The sequence below is a fragment of the Lemur catta genome, chromosome 11, assembly GCF_020740605.2.
Source record: "Lemur catta isolate mLemCat1 chromosome 11, mLemCat1.pri, whole genome shotgun sequence".
NCBI classification, from domain to species: Eukaryota; Metazoa; Chordata; class Mammalia; order Primates; family Lemuridae; genus Lemur; species Lemur catta.
Window position 1 is genome coordinate 88,464,295 of NC_059138.1, and position 17,501 is coordinate 88,481,795.

The window sequence follows — 17,501 nt, forward strand, 5'->3', positions numbered from 1 at the left end:
AATATGACACTGATCGTAAATGTCAACAAAAATTTTGTTCAAGTTACACATAGAAATGGAAATTTAGTACTCAGTCAGTTTTTATTGGATATATACTTTTCAGTTTATTGTTGCTGAATAGGTTTATTGCAAAATAAAAAAGCATTATCAAATAACAAATAGTTATAGATTTCCACCATACAATAAGTGATACAATCACTGTAGCAGAAACATTTAGAGTTCTCTGTGTACATGGTTCACATGTCCCTAGCCTGTGACTTATTACTGATCCTGGACAGCAGCCTCAAGTACTTCTCCAACCACCACTGCTACAGAAGGAGTAAGCTGTTCCCAGCCATTCCAAGTGCACTTGTTTTATCAGGAAGTGTACTCCATGCTGAATTGAGAGGGAAGTCTTATATTGAATTTGGAAAGGGTCAAGCACAGAGATGTTATTGCTAGTTGTTTTTCAATTTTTTTTTCTTTTTTCAAATTTAACCAGGTGTTCAAGTGAGAACTCTGTTCATTGAACACAATACTAGACCATGACAAGCTGGGAGTACAAAGTGGAGGTCTAGTAAACTAGTCCCTGCTTATTTTTATTTTTATTTTTTTGAGACAGAGTCTTGCTCTATTGCCCGGGCTAGAGTGCAGTGGTGTCATCATAGCTCACAGCAACATCAAACTCCTGGGCTTAAGCAATCCTCCTGGCTTGGCCTCCCGAGTAGCTGGGACTACAGGCACTCACCACCATTCCTAGCTAATTTTTCTATTTTTTGTAGAGACAGGGGTCTTTCTCTTGTTCAGGCTGGTCTCGAACTCCTGACCTCAAGCAGTCCTCCCACCTCAGCCTCCCAAAGTGCTGGGATTACAGGTGTGAACCACCGTGCCCAGCCTCCTGCTTTTTAATAAAAGTAAAAATCATTTTACCCTGTAAAAAGTGAAAAATCTGGGACAAATGCTAAACTGGATGGAACACTGGGACAACAGATGAAATGGAACTGTCCAAAGCAAATGCTACTGATGGTAAGGAAGGGGGTGGATACAGACAGGATCAAAACTTCTCAATCTCCTTTTTATATTATTTCAATTTGGAATAACATAAATATGTTATTTATTTTAAAAGTTAGACTAAAAAAAAGTTGTAGAACTGTGTATAAAATGCCAACATCTGTGGGCATCTCTTTATTTAAAAAAAAAAAAAAAGGCTGGGTGTGGTGGCTCTCACCTGTAATCCTAGCAGTTTGGGAGTCTGAAGAGGGAGGATTGCTTGAGCCCAGGAGTTAAAGACCAGCCCGGGCAATAGCAAGATCTCATCTCCACAAAAATTAGCCGGACATGGTGGTGAATGCTTATAGTCCCACCTACTCAGGAGGTTGAGGCAGGAGGATCTCTTGAGCCCAGGAGCTGGAAGCTGCAGTGCGCTATGATGGTCATTGTACTCCAGCCTGGGCAACAGAGTGAGACCCTGTCTTAAAAAAAAAAAAAAAAAAAAGACCCACCTGCCTATAATTTCCTCCTTTTAAACAATCTTCTGGGCTGGGCATGGTGGCTCAGTCCTGCAATCCTAGCACTCTGGGAGGCTGAGGTGGGAGGATCACTTGAGGGCAGGAGTTTGAGACTAGCCTGAGCAAGAGAGACCCCCATCTCTACTAAAAATAGAAAGAAATGAGCCGGACAACTAAAAACAGAAAAAAAAAAATTAGCTGGGCATGGTGGTGTACGCCTGTAGTCCCAGCTACTCAGGAGGCTGAGGCAGGAGAATCGCTTGAGCCCAGGAGTTTGAGGTTGCTGTGAGCTAGGCTGACGTCATGGCACTCTAGCCTGAGTAACAGAGTGAGGCTCTGTCTCTAAATAAATAAACAATATGCTGATCCTCTTTAAGTTTGACTTGTAGTCAGTGAAGAGATCAGAAAACAACCACCATGAAGTTCAAAAACAATCACAAATATGGCAGACTTGCTGAGCTATTTTGAACCTCATCGTTTATTGTCATCTGTTTGCATAATTATCATATTCTTTACTAATTTTTAATTTACAGTAATTGTATTCATTCATTCATTCATTCATTTTCCAACCCATTTATTCCAGTTTAGGGTTGCAGGTGGCCAGAGCCTATCCTGACAGCTCACGGAGTCAACCCTGGACAGGACACCATCCCATCACAGGGCACACCCCCCCCACACACTCACTCAGACTGGGACCATGTAGACACACCAATGAACCTAACATGCTCATCTTTGGGACATGGGAGGAGAACCAAGTACCCAGAGAAAACCCACACAGACATGGAGAGAACATGCAAACTCCACACAGATAGTGGCCCCTGGCAGCAACCGATTTTTTTCTCATCAATGTTGTAACAAAATGACTTTGAACAAAACAACATTGTTTGAGGACCTGCTGTATTTATAATAGTTTAACACAGATGTTCAGTAGTTCAACACATAATAAAAATAAGTGTCTGGCCAAAATAATTCACTTTTTAGGCCTTCACTACAGGGAACAAGATAATCAAGGGCCCAGCTGCCGTGTTCTTTACACATTTTTGCCAGTATATCTTTCGGATGGAGTCCTGGAAGTGGGATTGCTGGATCAAAGGGTAACTTCTTAGATCATTTTGCTAGAGATTGCCAAATTCCTTCACAGGGGAGTGTGAATTCCCACAGCAATACATGAAAGTGCGTATTTCCCCACCGAATCACCAATGGAGTTTGTTGGGCTATGCAGGGCTTTTTTCTTTCCCTCATCTGATAAATGAGAAATAGTATCTTAGTGTAGTTTTCATTTGTATTTATCTTAGGACGAGTGAGACTGAACATGTTTCTATATAATTACGGACCTTTTGTATCTCTTTTTCTGTGAGTTGTATGTATATATTTCTTATGCTTTTATGATTTGCTTTTACCTTTGTGTATTCAGAATCCCCAGGATCTAAATAAAGGATCCAGAAACTGCCATGGCACAATATTCATATTCTTAACTATTGTTGCTTTTTAGCCATAAGTAAGTCTATAATGACACAAATGGTTCTAGCATAGGGCACTGAAATATTGCCAGTAGTGGAGAGCAGTTCAGCTCTTCTAGATTCACCTGGAGAGTTGCAATTGGAACATTGCCTTCCTCAGCAATATATTAATATTTATTGATTTACCAAAGGAAGAGTATCTCCTTCTGGGCACCAAATGATTTGTTATGAGCATAGGTTAAATGTGCTCCTTATTTAAAAGTTATTACCAGAACATTGCATTTCCTGGCTACTGAATCCTGAGAAGACCAGGTTTGGGCTCAGTGGGAGCTTGGGAAGGATAGTGTTAATCCTAAGGCTGTACTTGCCCACTGCTGGGCTTAATGACCGGAACAATGACTGCTACCTCCAGCTTTGCTCTAGAACACAGCCCAGCAATAACGTCAGGCCTGGCCCTTAGAAGGTGATGAGCGCAGCTTGCTGCCTCCCTTAAAGTGTGGCCTTTGAAGGCTAAATGGTAGGTATAGTACAGAAACACTGCAATGAAAACCCCAGGAATTCCCTCACACTTGTTTCTATCCTAAGTCTTGCCCACAGAAGAGATAACCTGGAGCTGACAAAGGTTTGAGAGAGTTGAGCAGTTGCATCCAAAAGAGAGCTTGCAATCCCCACCAGAAAAGATGTAGCGTCAGATGAGGAGCAGATGAATGAGATCACACTGCCCTGATGAGTCACTTCCCTGAGTGATGTCACCAGCTGGGTTTTCACTGCCAGAAAATCAGCAGCTGCTGGACTAGAACATTCCACATCACTGACAATAGCTCTTCTTCCGCCAGAAGTCTGTTTTCTGCCATTCTGCCAGAGCACCTAACTAACATGCTTTCTTTTTTTATATTATTTATACCAGAAGGTGAGGAAACTGCCTTTATGTTCTGAACTATGCATTATAGAGGATACAATAAAAATAAAGGAATATAAAGGCTCTTTCTGAATTCCAAACCGAAGCTTCAAGGTCAGAATCAGCTAGATGGAGGTAGGGGCAGGAACTTTTTTATACAGGAGAAACAACTCACTGAAGATCATATAACAAACCAATAAAGCCAAATATTTTTCTTATCCTACACTTAGCAGTAGTCTCATAACACAAAAGCTAAGGCCAACTAGATCCCATTACTCCTTCACTCAATGAATTATTAGCAGAGAATCACTTCATTTACTGACTTGTTAATTTCTTAATGGAAGTTGTTTACCTGAAAGGGAAATACACACCTTTATAGAGCAGAACAGATCTATGGAACGCTCTGGCCAGTGCTCCATTTATGGTAGGTCAGGAAATGAAGACGTTTTCCTCTAAACTCCAGAGGCCCAAGAGTTTTCATTTTACCACTAGAGAAGATGTATTTACCTGTGCCTGATTGAATGGGCCCTAAAAGAAGGAAGAATTAAATTAATTAAATTACTTTTCAATTTAATTTACATAAGAATTATAGGCCCTGTGGCACACCTTAATAAGACACGCATATCAGAAAATACCTCCGGAACTAGCCATCAACTTGCCTGACGTAAATTCTTTATCATTTGGCCTATTGAGCTGATACATTTTTTCAATATGTATCAATACATATATAAATATGATGGCCACTGAACACTGTTGAGATTTAAAAAGATACTATATAAAAAATTTTCTGGCCAAGCATAGTGGCTCACACCTGTAATCCTAGCACTTTGGGAGGCTGAGGCAGGAGGATCACTTGAGGCCAGGAGTTCAAGACCAGCCTGAGCAATATAGTGAGACCTGTCTCTACAAAAAATTAAAAATTTAGCGGTGTGGTGGTGCACATCTGTATTCTCAGCTACTCGGGAGGCTGAGGCGGATCACTTGAGCTCAAGAGTTTGAGTCTGCAGTGAACTACGATTGCGCCATTGCACTCCAGCTTGGGTGACAGGCTGAGAGAGACCCTGTCCCTAAAAAAAAAAAAAAAAATTGGTACTGGCCACCAGGTGGCTCTCATTTTCCAAGTCCCAGTGGTTTCTCCTCAAGGACACTCTTTTAAGGACCTTAAAGAATTCTATGTTTGAAAGATGCTTGCCCAGAATTGCCTCTTAGTTTAGGACAGAGTCAAGGATAGAACCTAGCTCACAACATTAAAAAATGCCAAAACCAGCCTGGCGTTGGGGCTCAAGCCTGTAGTCCCAGCTACTCAGGAGCCTGAGGTGGGAGGATTGCTTGAGCCCAGGAGTTGAAGGCCAGCCTGGGCAACATAGTGAGGCCCCCAACTCAAAAAAATAATAAAGTAGCTAAAATTTAAAATAAAATTAAAAAATACTAAAATTATAAAGTGATATTCCTATTCCTTGAGGCATTGGCTCTAATATAGCTCTTTAGGCTATAGCCTGGCTGCATCTATTCTTAATCTTGTGTAGTAACAAACTTCACATGAATCTAAAAAATTCAAACCACTTGTAGCCTTTCTAGGGAACCAGACCCAGCCATGGCAGGGGATGGAAGCACCAATTCATCAGGGCAAATACTTCCCGAGACCTCTGTCAGTTGGCAACAACTAGGCTAATTTTCCCCAGAACTTTTGTGATTTCTGCAGTGAGTCTCAAAGTAGTGTCCTCAAACCAGTAGGATCAGCGTTACCTGGGAACTTGTTAGAAATGCAACTTCTCAGCACCCATCCTCCTTCCCCTGCCCCCAGACCTGCTAATCAGAAACTCAGTAATCCGTGTTTTAACAAGTCCTCCAGGGTAACTCTGATCCATGTTAAGGGATCCTCTGCTAGTAAACCTCAAGATGTTCTCAGTGAGGGGACTACTAACACAATGTTCAAGGATTTCATAAGCAAACTTTTTTTTTTTTTTTTTTTTTTTAGATAGTCTTGCTCTGTCGCCCTGGGTAGAGTGCAGTGGTGTCATCATAGCTCACAGCAACCTCAAACTCCTGGGCTCAAGCAATCCTCTGCCTCAGCCTCCCGAGTAGCTGGGACTGCAGGTGCCTGCCACAATGCTGGCTGATTTTTTTATTTTAGTAGAGATGGGGGTCTCACGCTTGCTCAGGCTGGTCTTGAACTCTTGAGCTCAAATAATCCTCTTGCCTTGTCCTCCCAGAGTGCTAGGATTACAGGCGTGAGCCACCATGCCCGGCAATATTTTTCTTAAGATTAGTTATAGTATCTTAGAAGTTTATGTGGTAGTGCAGGTAATTTAGGCACAGTGGTTACAAGGTGAAAGCCGTACATACATTCAAGGAATGTTCTGTTATATTGAACTTTGTTTTCCTCTGGCAGAGATTCTCAAGCCTTCATTCCTTTCCCCTTTTTTTTATACCTTAAGATCCCACAGGCCACTGGTTCTCATCCTTGACTGTACACTACAATCACCTGGGGGCAAAACACCACCAAAAAAACCCCTCTGTGTCACAGTTTCTGATACAGTTGCTCTGGGGTTGTGGTGTCTGGGTGTCAGTATTCAAAGCTCTCCAGGTAGTTATGCAGCCAGCACTGAGAGCCACTGACAGAGACCGTAGAATTGGATAATCTCAGGTATGTGTGTGTAGGCGGAAAGTATTTCATAGCAAGAGCTTGTAATATAAACAAAATGTGAAAAGATTAAGCTATATATAAACCCACCCCTCATTTTCAGAAAGGTGTAATTTATGTATCAGTTTAATTGAGTGGTTCTCAGAGGGTGATCCAAAATTCCCCAGGGCTTCCGGAGACTCTTTCAGAAAGTCCAAGAGGTCAAAACTGCTTTCTTAAACATCATTATTTGCCTTTTTCACTTTCATCCTAAGTTTACAGTGGAGTTTTCCAGAGGTCAAATGATGTGATGATGTCATTGCTTTGATAGCAGACGGAATGTGTGCATTGTCTTGAAAATGCTCCAATTTCTAATATAATAGGTACCTTTAGATATAGCCCAGAAAGATAAAAATTCAAGTGTAATCAGTAAGTTTAAGTGGAAAGGGGTTCTCCCATCCAAGTACTAACCAAGCCCGACCCTGCTTAGCTTCCGAGATTAGGTGTGTTCAGGGTGGTACGGCTGTAGACAAGGGAAGGGGTTCTTGAGGCCAAAAATTTGGAAACCTCTGGACAGGATCAATGGATACAATAATTTTATTTTTCATTTAAAATTAGGGCAAGAGAAGATTGGCCTAAGCAGTTATGATGCTGATAAATGATGAAGGAACACTGGGGGACAGCAGTTTCTTTCAAACGATTATAAATGATGGAAAAAATTAGGGGAAACAAGTAGTCTGTCTGGGTCACGGATCAAAGCATAAAACTAACTGCAATTTTGATTTACTCCACAGATGGCTGACCAGAAAAGGATTATGGGAACCCAAAAGTTCTAGAATTGTCTATAGTTCAGATGAAATGTGCCATGATTTTCAATTCATTGCTTCCAATCCCATAGCCATTTGTGAGCCCCAGCAGATGGTATTTCCCTCCCCCACTGCCATATAATTCCTTAAATCAGAGACACCAGCACAAGATTGTCATTCACTTTTCCGCATACTTTATTTGTTACAAACATACAATTTTTTAAATATAGACTGTAAAACTCCATTTGCAAAAGTCTATTTGTAAGGAGTGCACACCAGCAGGAAGGATTCTTAACTTTTTTCTCTATGAGTTTTTCTGTCAGTTTTGCTAGTTAGTGGTAAATACCGGACCCGCCATTTTACAGACCTGTCTGAAGCTTCTGGCTGTATTCACATTGCTCTTTTGAAGCAGCCCTGCTCGTCTCAAAATTGATCAGAATCTGAGCTTCAACCTACAGGCAGTGAGATCAACAGCCCGTCTGGACTCTGCTTTTGTAACGGTTTTCAGGAAGTGTGATTTCTGAATGGGTACTGCACTTTACGGATTTGTTTGAATTGCCCATGCAGCTCTATGTTTGTTAAAGTGCATTCTTCTTTTAAAAAATAAGCAAGAGGAATAATCTTTACTCTTTAACCAAGGTACTTAAAAAAATGAACTTTTTGGTCTCTCAGCAGATATTCCCAAATTGATCCTATCACTACAAACTTTAGTGTTCTATTTACAAACATTTATAGGGTTACAGGTAGGGGGGACCTTATAAAATTAAAGGTGCAGCTTCTCTTGAAGCAGGAATCAGTTCTACAAATTCATACATTGACACACTTGGTTTACAATGCATAAGCATGTGGGTATTTACAGAGATTGAAGACATCCCAAGAAACTCTTTTTAAAGTAATTTCTAACCTAAACTCTAATTGTACATCTACATCAGGAAGCTGTCTCCTGCTATCAAGATTTGGTTTTCATTCATTCAAATTATTTCTGTAGATTCTCTACTGACAGGACATCCGTCCCAGCTTTGGAGTGAAGAATCTAGTCTAAGGAAGCCACTGGTAGATATGATTGGCAGTGAAGATTCCTATAGACTGGAAAATGTATTATCTGGAAATTTATCAGAAGACAGATGGATTTTTAAAAATGATCTTGGAAACGCATCTGCACAAAGGCCCAAAAGGAAGAATAAATCCCTACTAATATAATCATTCTAGAACTTCAGAAAAAGAAGTCCAATTACAATGACAATCTTAGTTACTGTTCAAATATTGATAATTCATTGAATGTAAGTCAAATATACTTGCCTGCTACCAAAATGTGCAAAACCATGGACTCTTTTAAGTATGTCCCATACTGATTTAAAGTCAGTTTGCCCAATCTATTGACTTTTAAGAATCCAGAGAGCTTTTATATATAGGGTGATATGTGGGCTGAGAGAAAAGGGCTTAATGCCTAGTTTATCAGTTCAAAATGAAACTCCCAAATTCCTACAACACAAATGTGTTTACTGATATAATCCAGTTCTTCAATTTTCTTGGGACTGTCCCTGCAGTTATGTCTCTAAAAAAGGAATTTCAAAAGCGAAGAAATAAACCACTTGCCATTCTACTTCCAAATATAAAGATTTTTTTTCTAACCAGTTTAATCTTACGACACAGGGTTAAGAATGGGGATGAAATATTTTGCCTTTAAAAAATAAGAGATGGTCTAAATTGATTTTGAGTTAACTATTGAAAAGTTATTGACAGGGAAAAAAAGACAAACTCGTGCCTTCTGCAATATGCTAGTGGACACTGAATAGGTCTATCACTTTCTCTCCAATATTCTGGGCCCACATTTCATCATACTAAAAAGGTATAATTAGTCCTCTTTTATCCATGTCAACGGACATTAGATATAAGGGAAATAAAATTTGCTCCTAGACTCAGAATCTCATGTTACTTAAAAGTACATTTATACTCTTGTCAAACTGTTTGTTAGAATCATCTATGGAGAAAAATGATAAAAGTTTTAGCTTCTAATAAAGCTCTGTTCTCTATTAGAAGTCCTACTGAGCAGTGAAACTACCAATATGGTAGCTGCTGTTTTAACATGGCTCTACCTATCCCAACTGGAATGTCTAATTTAAGAGGCTTGAGTTAGATTTCCAAATGAAAGTAAAAGACTGTGAATAGAGGTGATTACATTGATGACATATTCCCTATTTCTTTAGGAAATATAAAATACATTCATAAAGGCCTTACTTGGATCAGGGGTACAGATATTAATTGGGAATTACTATGGTAATAAGTCTTCATGATGCAATTTTATTATCTTTTCATTTTCCAAATCTAACTTTCAGTACTGACAATTGGACCACATTTGTTCAAGTAACAGTCTGTTAAATCTATCAGTAATGAAACTAGGTTCTAAGGCTGAGGGCTGGGAAAGATGACTTTAAATAGCAAAGTCAGATATATCAATAGAACTCACTATTCAAGAGTCCAACTATCTCTTGAAACTTCTGGGGGCTAATATTTGAAAATTAATGACTTTGTTTTTCTAAGTTAAAAACAGGGAAAAAATGAAGTTGTAATTTGCCGCTTCCACCTTACATCTGGAATTTCAAACGGGGCATATGACATGCACTTTTTTTTCTTTTTTTGTCTATATTTTCTTAAGGTAAATGGTTCTTTTTTTCTTTTTTATTTTCTACAAACTATCTCCAACCCCCCCAGCCCCACCCACATACCCATTAATCCAGTATATTGAATTGGAGTTGTAACTCTTTAGGAAGACAGCTAATTGATTTACAGTACTCTAAAACCAACCCTGAAAACTGATAATCTCATTCATTTACTATAACTTCAGTGCTGTTGTTGACAGAAAAGAAAGTTACCTTAAGGCTCAAGGGAAAGTAACATATTAAATTGTGAATGCAGCATTGTTTACTCTCCCATCCATTGGAAACTAGCAAAATGCATTCTGGATCAATAATACAAACTTTCTAACATTAGCAAAGATTTCTACTCTTCTTACAGAGTTAGAACAATATTCATAAGCAGATTATCTAAGGGAGCCTGAGAAACCATGATCCACATCACACAACGATTCTATGTATTTCATGATCAAAAAGTGCTTTATCTTTGAGAAATAGGTCGGGTTAAAATGGAAATATACAATGTAAAATCACTTGACACTTTTTCAAGTGAAGTACAAAGTGGAAAAGGAGCAAAAAGATGGAGGCCCTGCTCTCTGAACAGGCCTTTTGCACGTGACTTTTAGGATGTACTAAATTAAAATTATTTTAAGAATTAATAATAGTGGGATTTACACCACTATATTCTAAAACCTGAGATTGAACATCAAAGCAGTCAACTTTGTTATTCATCAGAGTAATTCTGATACTTCCTAAAAATAGAACATAACTCAATTGAATTAACTTCAGGGTCAAAAACATTAACTTTCCCAAATCAAAAAGGACACTGATCACAAACATTATACTAGGAGTACTGCAGAATGACAACTCTCAGCAAACGAGTCATTTTTACATAAGCAAAAAAGTCACTTCTCTCCTTTCCCTTCTCACTGATCAAGGCCACACTATTTTCAAATGAATATCTACTGAGAGATCAGTTGTGCATTGGACAAAGTACCATAACTGGGTTAAAAATGAAAACAAAATTTACAGTGAAGAATACTTATGTGCATGGCTTACACACTCCAGCTTCTCCTTAATTTCATCCACCTCAAGAGCAAGATAGATGCAAACAAAGTCACCTTGTGTAGATTACATTCTACACCCCTGTAAAGCCAGTGAAGGTCACATTTAACAAAGCATCTTCAGTAACTACAGTGCCTGAAGTGTGCAGCCGTTTATAGACCACTCAATATGAGGGCATTATTATAACCAGCCTCTTTTGCCCACAACCCTGCTATTTTCAGATAAGACAGGATAATTGTTTTGTTTTGAGAAAACTGAAGCTTGAATCTCTTAAAAGACCTGCAATTTACTGCAAAGTGATCCAGAGGTAACAAAGGAAGCAGGAGGTTAATGGCTGCCTGCACCAAAAGCCTCTCAATCATTTCGCAGTAAATAATTATGGAAAGTGACGTGACAAGTAGCCGTGTGTGTCACAGCTACTGTCATTTATACCACCTACATGCCTCCAATAGTTACATAGGGTGTCTGGGTTTTTGGTTTGGTTTTCACTTTGATTTTTGGTGCCATAAAAATTTACATATTGTTTTGTGCAGCATATGCACTGAAAAATTTGCTGACTAGAACTACCATTCCACTTGCTGAAATGATAGATAGGGACAATAGAAACTACCATTCCACTTGCTGAAATGATAGATAGGGACAATAGAAACTACCATTCCACTTGCTGAAATGATAGATAGGGACAATAGAAACCAGAAAGAGTAGTAGGATCTCTTCACAGAATTTTTTTTCTTTTCATTCTCTTCCTAAAATTTGACTTCTCATCTCTGTAACTATGGTAGTTTGGGAAACAAACCTTCCACCAATTATTTGAAAAGGAGTTTTAGTTCCCTACTTCTCAGAAATACGACTATTTTGATTAGCTGGGATGTTTGCCAAACTTAAAAAAAAGCTCTAAATCGTTCATAGAAGGAGCTGAGAAACAAAACAAAAAATTGGTTGTTTCCCATAGTCTGTACAATTCTATTATCTGACTGGAATTAACAAAGACCACTTCCTTTAACAAGCTAATACTTATGAATGAATCTCTGTGCTTTGCAGATTTCTATTGTCCCTAGTGATTGGAATGAGGATCAATGAAATGCTACAATTAATCCACATCCTTCTGCATCTTCCTGCAGTGGGAAGAGAGGCCATGAACCACCCTTGCAGGAGGAACAAACCTTAGAGATTGGTTAAGACTTAAAAACCCACCACTATGACATTTACCACTTAATCTTACATAGGCAGGTCAAAATTTTAATATAAATTACTTTTGCCAACACATAGCTTATGCATTCTTTGCTCCTTTTTTTGGAGGATTCTCAAATTGACATCTAAAGATTTACATATGATATATTACTGTTATATGGTCTAATGACTAAGAAAATTTCTCTGGTAACCAAAGCTGATGCCATATATGGTAGTGTTCTTGGCATATACTCTATATGCCTCAGACCACTTCCACATTCTTTCTATTCAGCTAATTATAGCTTGGTAGCCACTGGTGAAGGATTGTGAAGACCCTGTCATTTCTACAGAATAGAAAGGCAAGGCTAGTTACTGCAATTCAGCCAAACCAAAAGAAAAAAGAATAAACCAACTCCTTGAAAAGGAGAGGTACTGCACCTTTGCAAAATTTAACTGGCTCACTGCAGCTGAGCAACAGAACCACCACTGAAGCAAGAAAACAAGTTGGTCTATACAGGAATTGTACATGGTTTGAAAATGAAAAAGTTACAGCAATCAACTAATAGCTGCAACCTTAATTTTCATTGCTGCCTCAGAGTTTGAAACTTAAACAGTTTCTGCAAACCTAATGCTAGCTTTTCAGCTCCTTTACTAAAACTATTTAGGAATTTGTTCTCCGCAGCAAAGAAATAAACACTCAAAACACATAGGTAAATACAGCAGGACATTATTGAAAACAGCTGCCTTGTAGTACAAAATACAGTACAAGTATACGGATGTCATTAAAACATCAAAAATACTATTGCTCCCATACAATTTAGGAAACATTCTTTGCAACGGAGAAAAATTTAAAAGAAAAGCCTTAAAAAAATCTGTTTAAAAATTCTACTGTGGATGATGAGAGTAGAGAAATAGTCTGAAAAGGGCACCAATGTTTGTGGCTCTTCCACGGTTTTTTTTTTAAATCTAAGATCAACAATATTCTGCATCATAGTCTATTTTTTAAAAAAAGCCTAATTTTATATACACAATTATTTCCCACCCTCTCAGCCACAAATACATGAAAACCTTTTTGTATATTACTCATTTCCCAATAAATACAAAAAGATTGTATAGATTGAATACCAAAATAAGATAATAAAAAGGATATGCAATAAATTAAAAAGGCAGCTCAAATAAAGGGCAGGCATGCAGTTAAAAAAAATGCTAAGATTGTGGAGGTGGGGTTACTTGCCTCCTGGTTGAGAAGGTGTCACACAAACAATACCTGAAAACTTTGGAAAGAAGGTTAGCTCCCATTCAATTCAAAGTTACCTAGGTCTATGACATTTCTAGGAATACCTTTTGATGGGGGTGGGATTAACTCGATTAGTAAAAATCATTTCTACTCAAAATCCATTTAAAATATAGAAGAGGCGATCCTTGAAAACCCCAACTTTTATTCTTGAAAGACAGCTGGATAAACTGGCAAAAGCCAGTTTGTTGAAATTTCAAGATGGTATAAAAACGCTTCCAGGATATAGTCAGCATATTCACGTTTACTTCAGTTCCATTCACAGATGGATTTCAGCTTCCACCGGGTGCACTGCTTGAATCATTCATCCATCATTTGCCAACTTTGATTGTGAGGTACTGATACAATGGATCAAGTTCTTAAAAATTTATTTTAAAAGAATAAATGATGCTGGAATTCTGGACCTGAGGATCTTTAGTATTTTAACAAATCCACAGATTAACTGAAGGTAAATTAAGACTTCAGTTTTGGTTATTTCCAACTTTTCCGTGAGGACGTATATTCCATTAAAGCTCAGGCTTGTAGCCACACTGTTCCTTTTGCAGGTAATCTTCAAGTTTTATGGTTTAAAATCCAGCCAACCAGTGGCCGTAACAGCCGAATTAGCCATAATTCACTGGCTCACACAGTGGAGATTTGGCTCTTATTCATACCTAAGCCATTTCTTGGTAATGATCTCCTATTTAGAGATCAGGGGAAGAACTTTAGTGAGCAGCAACCAATCCACTCAAACAGTTTGCCTTGTGCTTTATGCCCAACTTTGTCTTGTGCCTACCTCAGCAATCCCCAGTATAAAACTGCTTTTTTTTTGAAAAATGTTTGCCAACTTTAAAACTATTTTAGTAATGAATTCTAGTTCAAGCATTGATACCTGAATCCATTTGCATCCTGGAAAACAATTCTGCAAATAAAAGATATGGGCCTTGGTCCAGGTTCCAAGCAAAACCATTTTTAAAAAAAACGGATCCAATTTGTTTCTGTATTCTCCAATGGCCTCTTGAATTTTTATTTTTGCCCCGTCCATGATTATTTAAAGTTAATGTATTCCTTTCCATGAACCTGTACCCTCAGAACTCGGTAACTGCAAAGGCCTCTGTCTTCTCAAGGATTCCATGAAGACCTAGACTCAAAATATGGATTTCAGTGGAGGTGAAGGGATAGAGACTGCAACAGTGAGGCCTGGAGAGATCTTTTAGACCAGATTACCCAAGTAAAACACAAATCCAACAGTTATCAATGGATCTGGGTAACTCAGACGTGTTTCCTGGCCCAGATGTGCAGAGGATCTATCCCCTCCAGGGTTATCCTGATGGGATTTGGAAACTCAGTTGGGAAACAACAGAAGCCGAGACTATTTTGCTCAGGTGAGGAGATGCTGTTGTCCTCTCTTTGCAGGTTGCTGTCAGTTCCTTAGAACTTTACTGCTTTTCTCTAATTGTCCGTGACTGTTCTCTTATGGTTATTTCTCTTAACTATATTATCTTTTGTTTGTTTTCTCCCTCGGGGCCTCCCTTGCTCCCTCTCCACTAGCTCACTGGGGATGAGCAGGAAGGGGAACTCTCTAGCCAAGGGTATGGTTGATGACGGGGTGGGGGAGGCCTGTGGGGGAAGCTGCCCATTTCAATCCTCGTCCACCTCTTCACCCTCGGACTCTTCGCCGCCGCCGCTGCCCCCACCACGACGCTCATAAAGCTTATCCCTCTGTCGCTCCTGGATTTCTTTCATCTCATCCGCATACCGGCAAAAGGCGCCTCCGAACTTGCCCCAGGCTTTGAAGGGCACGGTGATGGCATTGCGATAGGACGGCTTCACCTCGCTCACTCGCAGGAACACCCCGTATTTGTTGCAGCCCACGTCGAAGAAGAAGCGCTTGGAGTCTACCGTGATAGAGGTGCCCTCCGGGAGTTCCCCGTACAGGCCGCCCCCAGGGCCCCCGGCGCCGCCTCCCGGGCCGCCGGCCAGCTCGTCGTCCTCGCCTCCATAGTCGTCGATGAGCTTGGCCAGAGCGTCACGGAACTCGATGAGGCCCTGTGCGGGTAACGCTATGGTCTGGCCGCTCTGCAGGCCGCCGGGCCCGGGACCCGCGCCAAAGCCGCCGCCGCCGCCGCCGCGGTTGACCGTCTGGCGGATGCGGAGGAAGCGGCCGCGCTGGTTTTCCTTAAGGTCCAGGTAGTACTTGCGGTTCTCGCGCACCAGGAACTCGCTTTTAAGCGCGCGCCGCGGCCCGCCGCCCTCCTCTGCGCCCGCCGCCAGCTGCTCGGGGCTGCTGGGGCCCAGCTGCGCGTAGTGCTCGATGAAGTCGCCCAGCGAGTCGCGGAACTCGGCGGCCACGGCCATGGACAGCGTGAGGCGGCTCTTGGAACCGCCGGCGCCCACCTCGGCGATCTTGAGGAAGCGGCCCTTGGCGTTCTGCTTCACGTCCAGGTAGAAGCGCTTGTTCTGGATGTCTAGCCGCTTCGAGGCCAGCTCCTGCGTCTCCTGCTCGCCACCGCCGCGGGACGCGGGCTGGAAGCCGCCGGGCCCGCCGCCGCCGCGCTCACTGCCGCTGTCGCCGTCCGCCATCTTCTCGGCTGCCGCCTCGCCGCCACCGCCCGCCGCGCTCGCGCCCCCGCCCTCCGCCCTGCGGCTCGCGCTCCGGGGCCCCCCAGCCTCGCCCGCCCGGCTAGCTCACGCGCTCCCGCCGCTCATCGCCGGCCGCCGCCGCCCCCCATCGCCTCCACGCCCCGCCCCCGCATCTTCCGCGCAGCCCGGGACGGCACTTCCGGCGCGCGGCTTCCCGTGACGCCATTCCGCCCCGCCCATCACGGTCCCGCAGCCGGAAGCGCCTCAGCGGCAGGGCGCAGAGGGGTGACGTCAGGGGCCGTGCTGCCTGGCTGCTTGAGAGGGTGAGGTCGTTCTTTTGCTAGGCGGCGGGCTTGGGGACTTGCCATTCTTAGAGTGACTCACGTCTTCACTACCTCTGTCTACATGTCCCTCTCCATGACAGTTTTATTTTAGACTCCAGTGTCTTCCAATCCCTCTGCACCGTTTCTGGGGCATTGAAACCGCACTTTATAAAGTTAATAAAAGGCTGTAAGGTGGGAACATTGGTAGGGGCCTGAACTCCGCAAAGGTACAGGCATGGTTAAAAATATATGTGTGTGTGTGTGTGTGTGTGTGTGTGTGTGTATCTCCAGCCATTGTGCCCTTAGCTTGCTTCCCTATAATTGCTTACTACTCAAGAGTCACATAGATGATGGTCTTAAAGTTTCTTAGCTTTCTTCATTGCCCTCATAGATGACAGAACCCTTGTGAAACCTAAGGCTGGTCTTTGGCATATCTTCCAGAGCCTGCATTCCAGTGGACCAACTGACCCAACCAGACCAGTGGCCCATACCAAGGAACCAACTCAACTGGTCTTGCTACCTGGGAACTGACTTGGTGCAAGAAGACAATTTCTGCTTCAGGATCCTATGAGTTCATCCCCAGCCAATCAGCAGACCCAATTCCCTAGCCCTGTGCCTGTCAAACTATCTTTAAAAACCATTTCTTCCAAATTCTCAGGGAGATGGATTTGAGAAAGTCTTCCAATCTCTTTGCATGGTGCCTGCGATATTAAACTCTTTCTCTGCTGTAGCTCCTGCTGTCTCAGTGTATTGGCTTCCTCTTGAGCAGTGGGCAACGAACCTGGTTGGGCTGTAACAGTGTTAGCTCAGCACACTTGGGACCCCGCCATCTGCCTTGGCTGTGTGCTGGGGACATAACCCCAGTCTATACACTCTAGGTGACTGAGGTGAGAGGGATTCTAGAGAGCCTCCAGAAGCGCGTTCTGATGGGCCTGTGGGGCTAGCAGAAGGAGGCATGAATTGAGTCTGAATGACAGGTTGCAGTTGGCCCCGTGACTGGAGAAGAGTGTTTCCAGCACAGGGGAAGGCAGTGCAGAGACTCCCAGGGCCTGATCCTGGGAGCTCAGAGAAGCTGAGTGTGTGTGTGCTTGAGGAGTGGTCCTAGATGACACTGTAGGATAGGATAGGATCTATCTATAGATCAAAGAAGGCCATCTGTAATGCAGGGAATTAGTGCCCC

The 17,501-nt window shown here is 41.8% G+C and overlaps 1 protein-coding gene and 1 long non-coding RNA gene across 2 annotated transcripts; one reads left to right on the forward strand and one right to left on the reverse strand.

Annotated features, from left to right (window-relative positions):
* Positions 1–7,451: 7,451 nt before the first annotated feature.
* PURB (purine rich element binding protein B) lies at positions 7,452–16,011 on the reverse strand. The gene has a single exon (XM_045564097.1). The coding sequence runs from the start codon at positions 15,996–15,998 to the stop codon at positions 15,057–15,059; it is 942 nt and encodes a 313-aa protein (XP_045420053.1). The 5' UTR covers positions 15,999–16,011; the 3' UTR covers positions 7,452–15,056.
* A 120-nt stretch (positions 16,012–16,131) lies between these two features.
* Positions 16,132–17,051, forward strand: LOC123646917. Its single transcript, XR_006738102.1, has 2 exons — positions 16,132–16,321; positions 16,763–17,051. It is a non-coding gene; the product is annotated as an uncharacterized LOC123646917 (long non-coding RNA).
* The last annotated feature ends 450 nt before the right edge of the window (positions 17,052–17,501 follow it).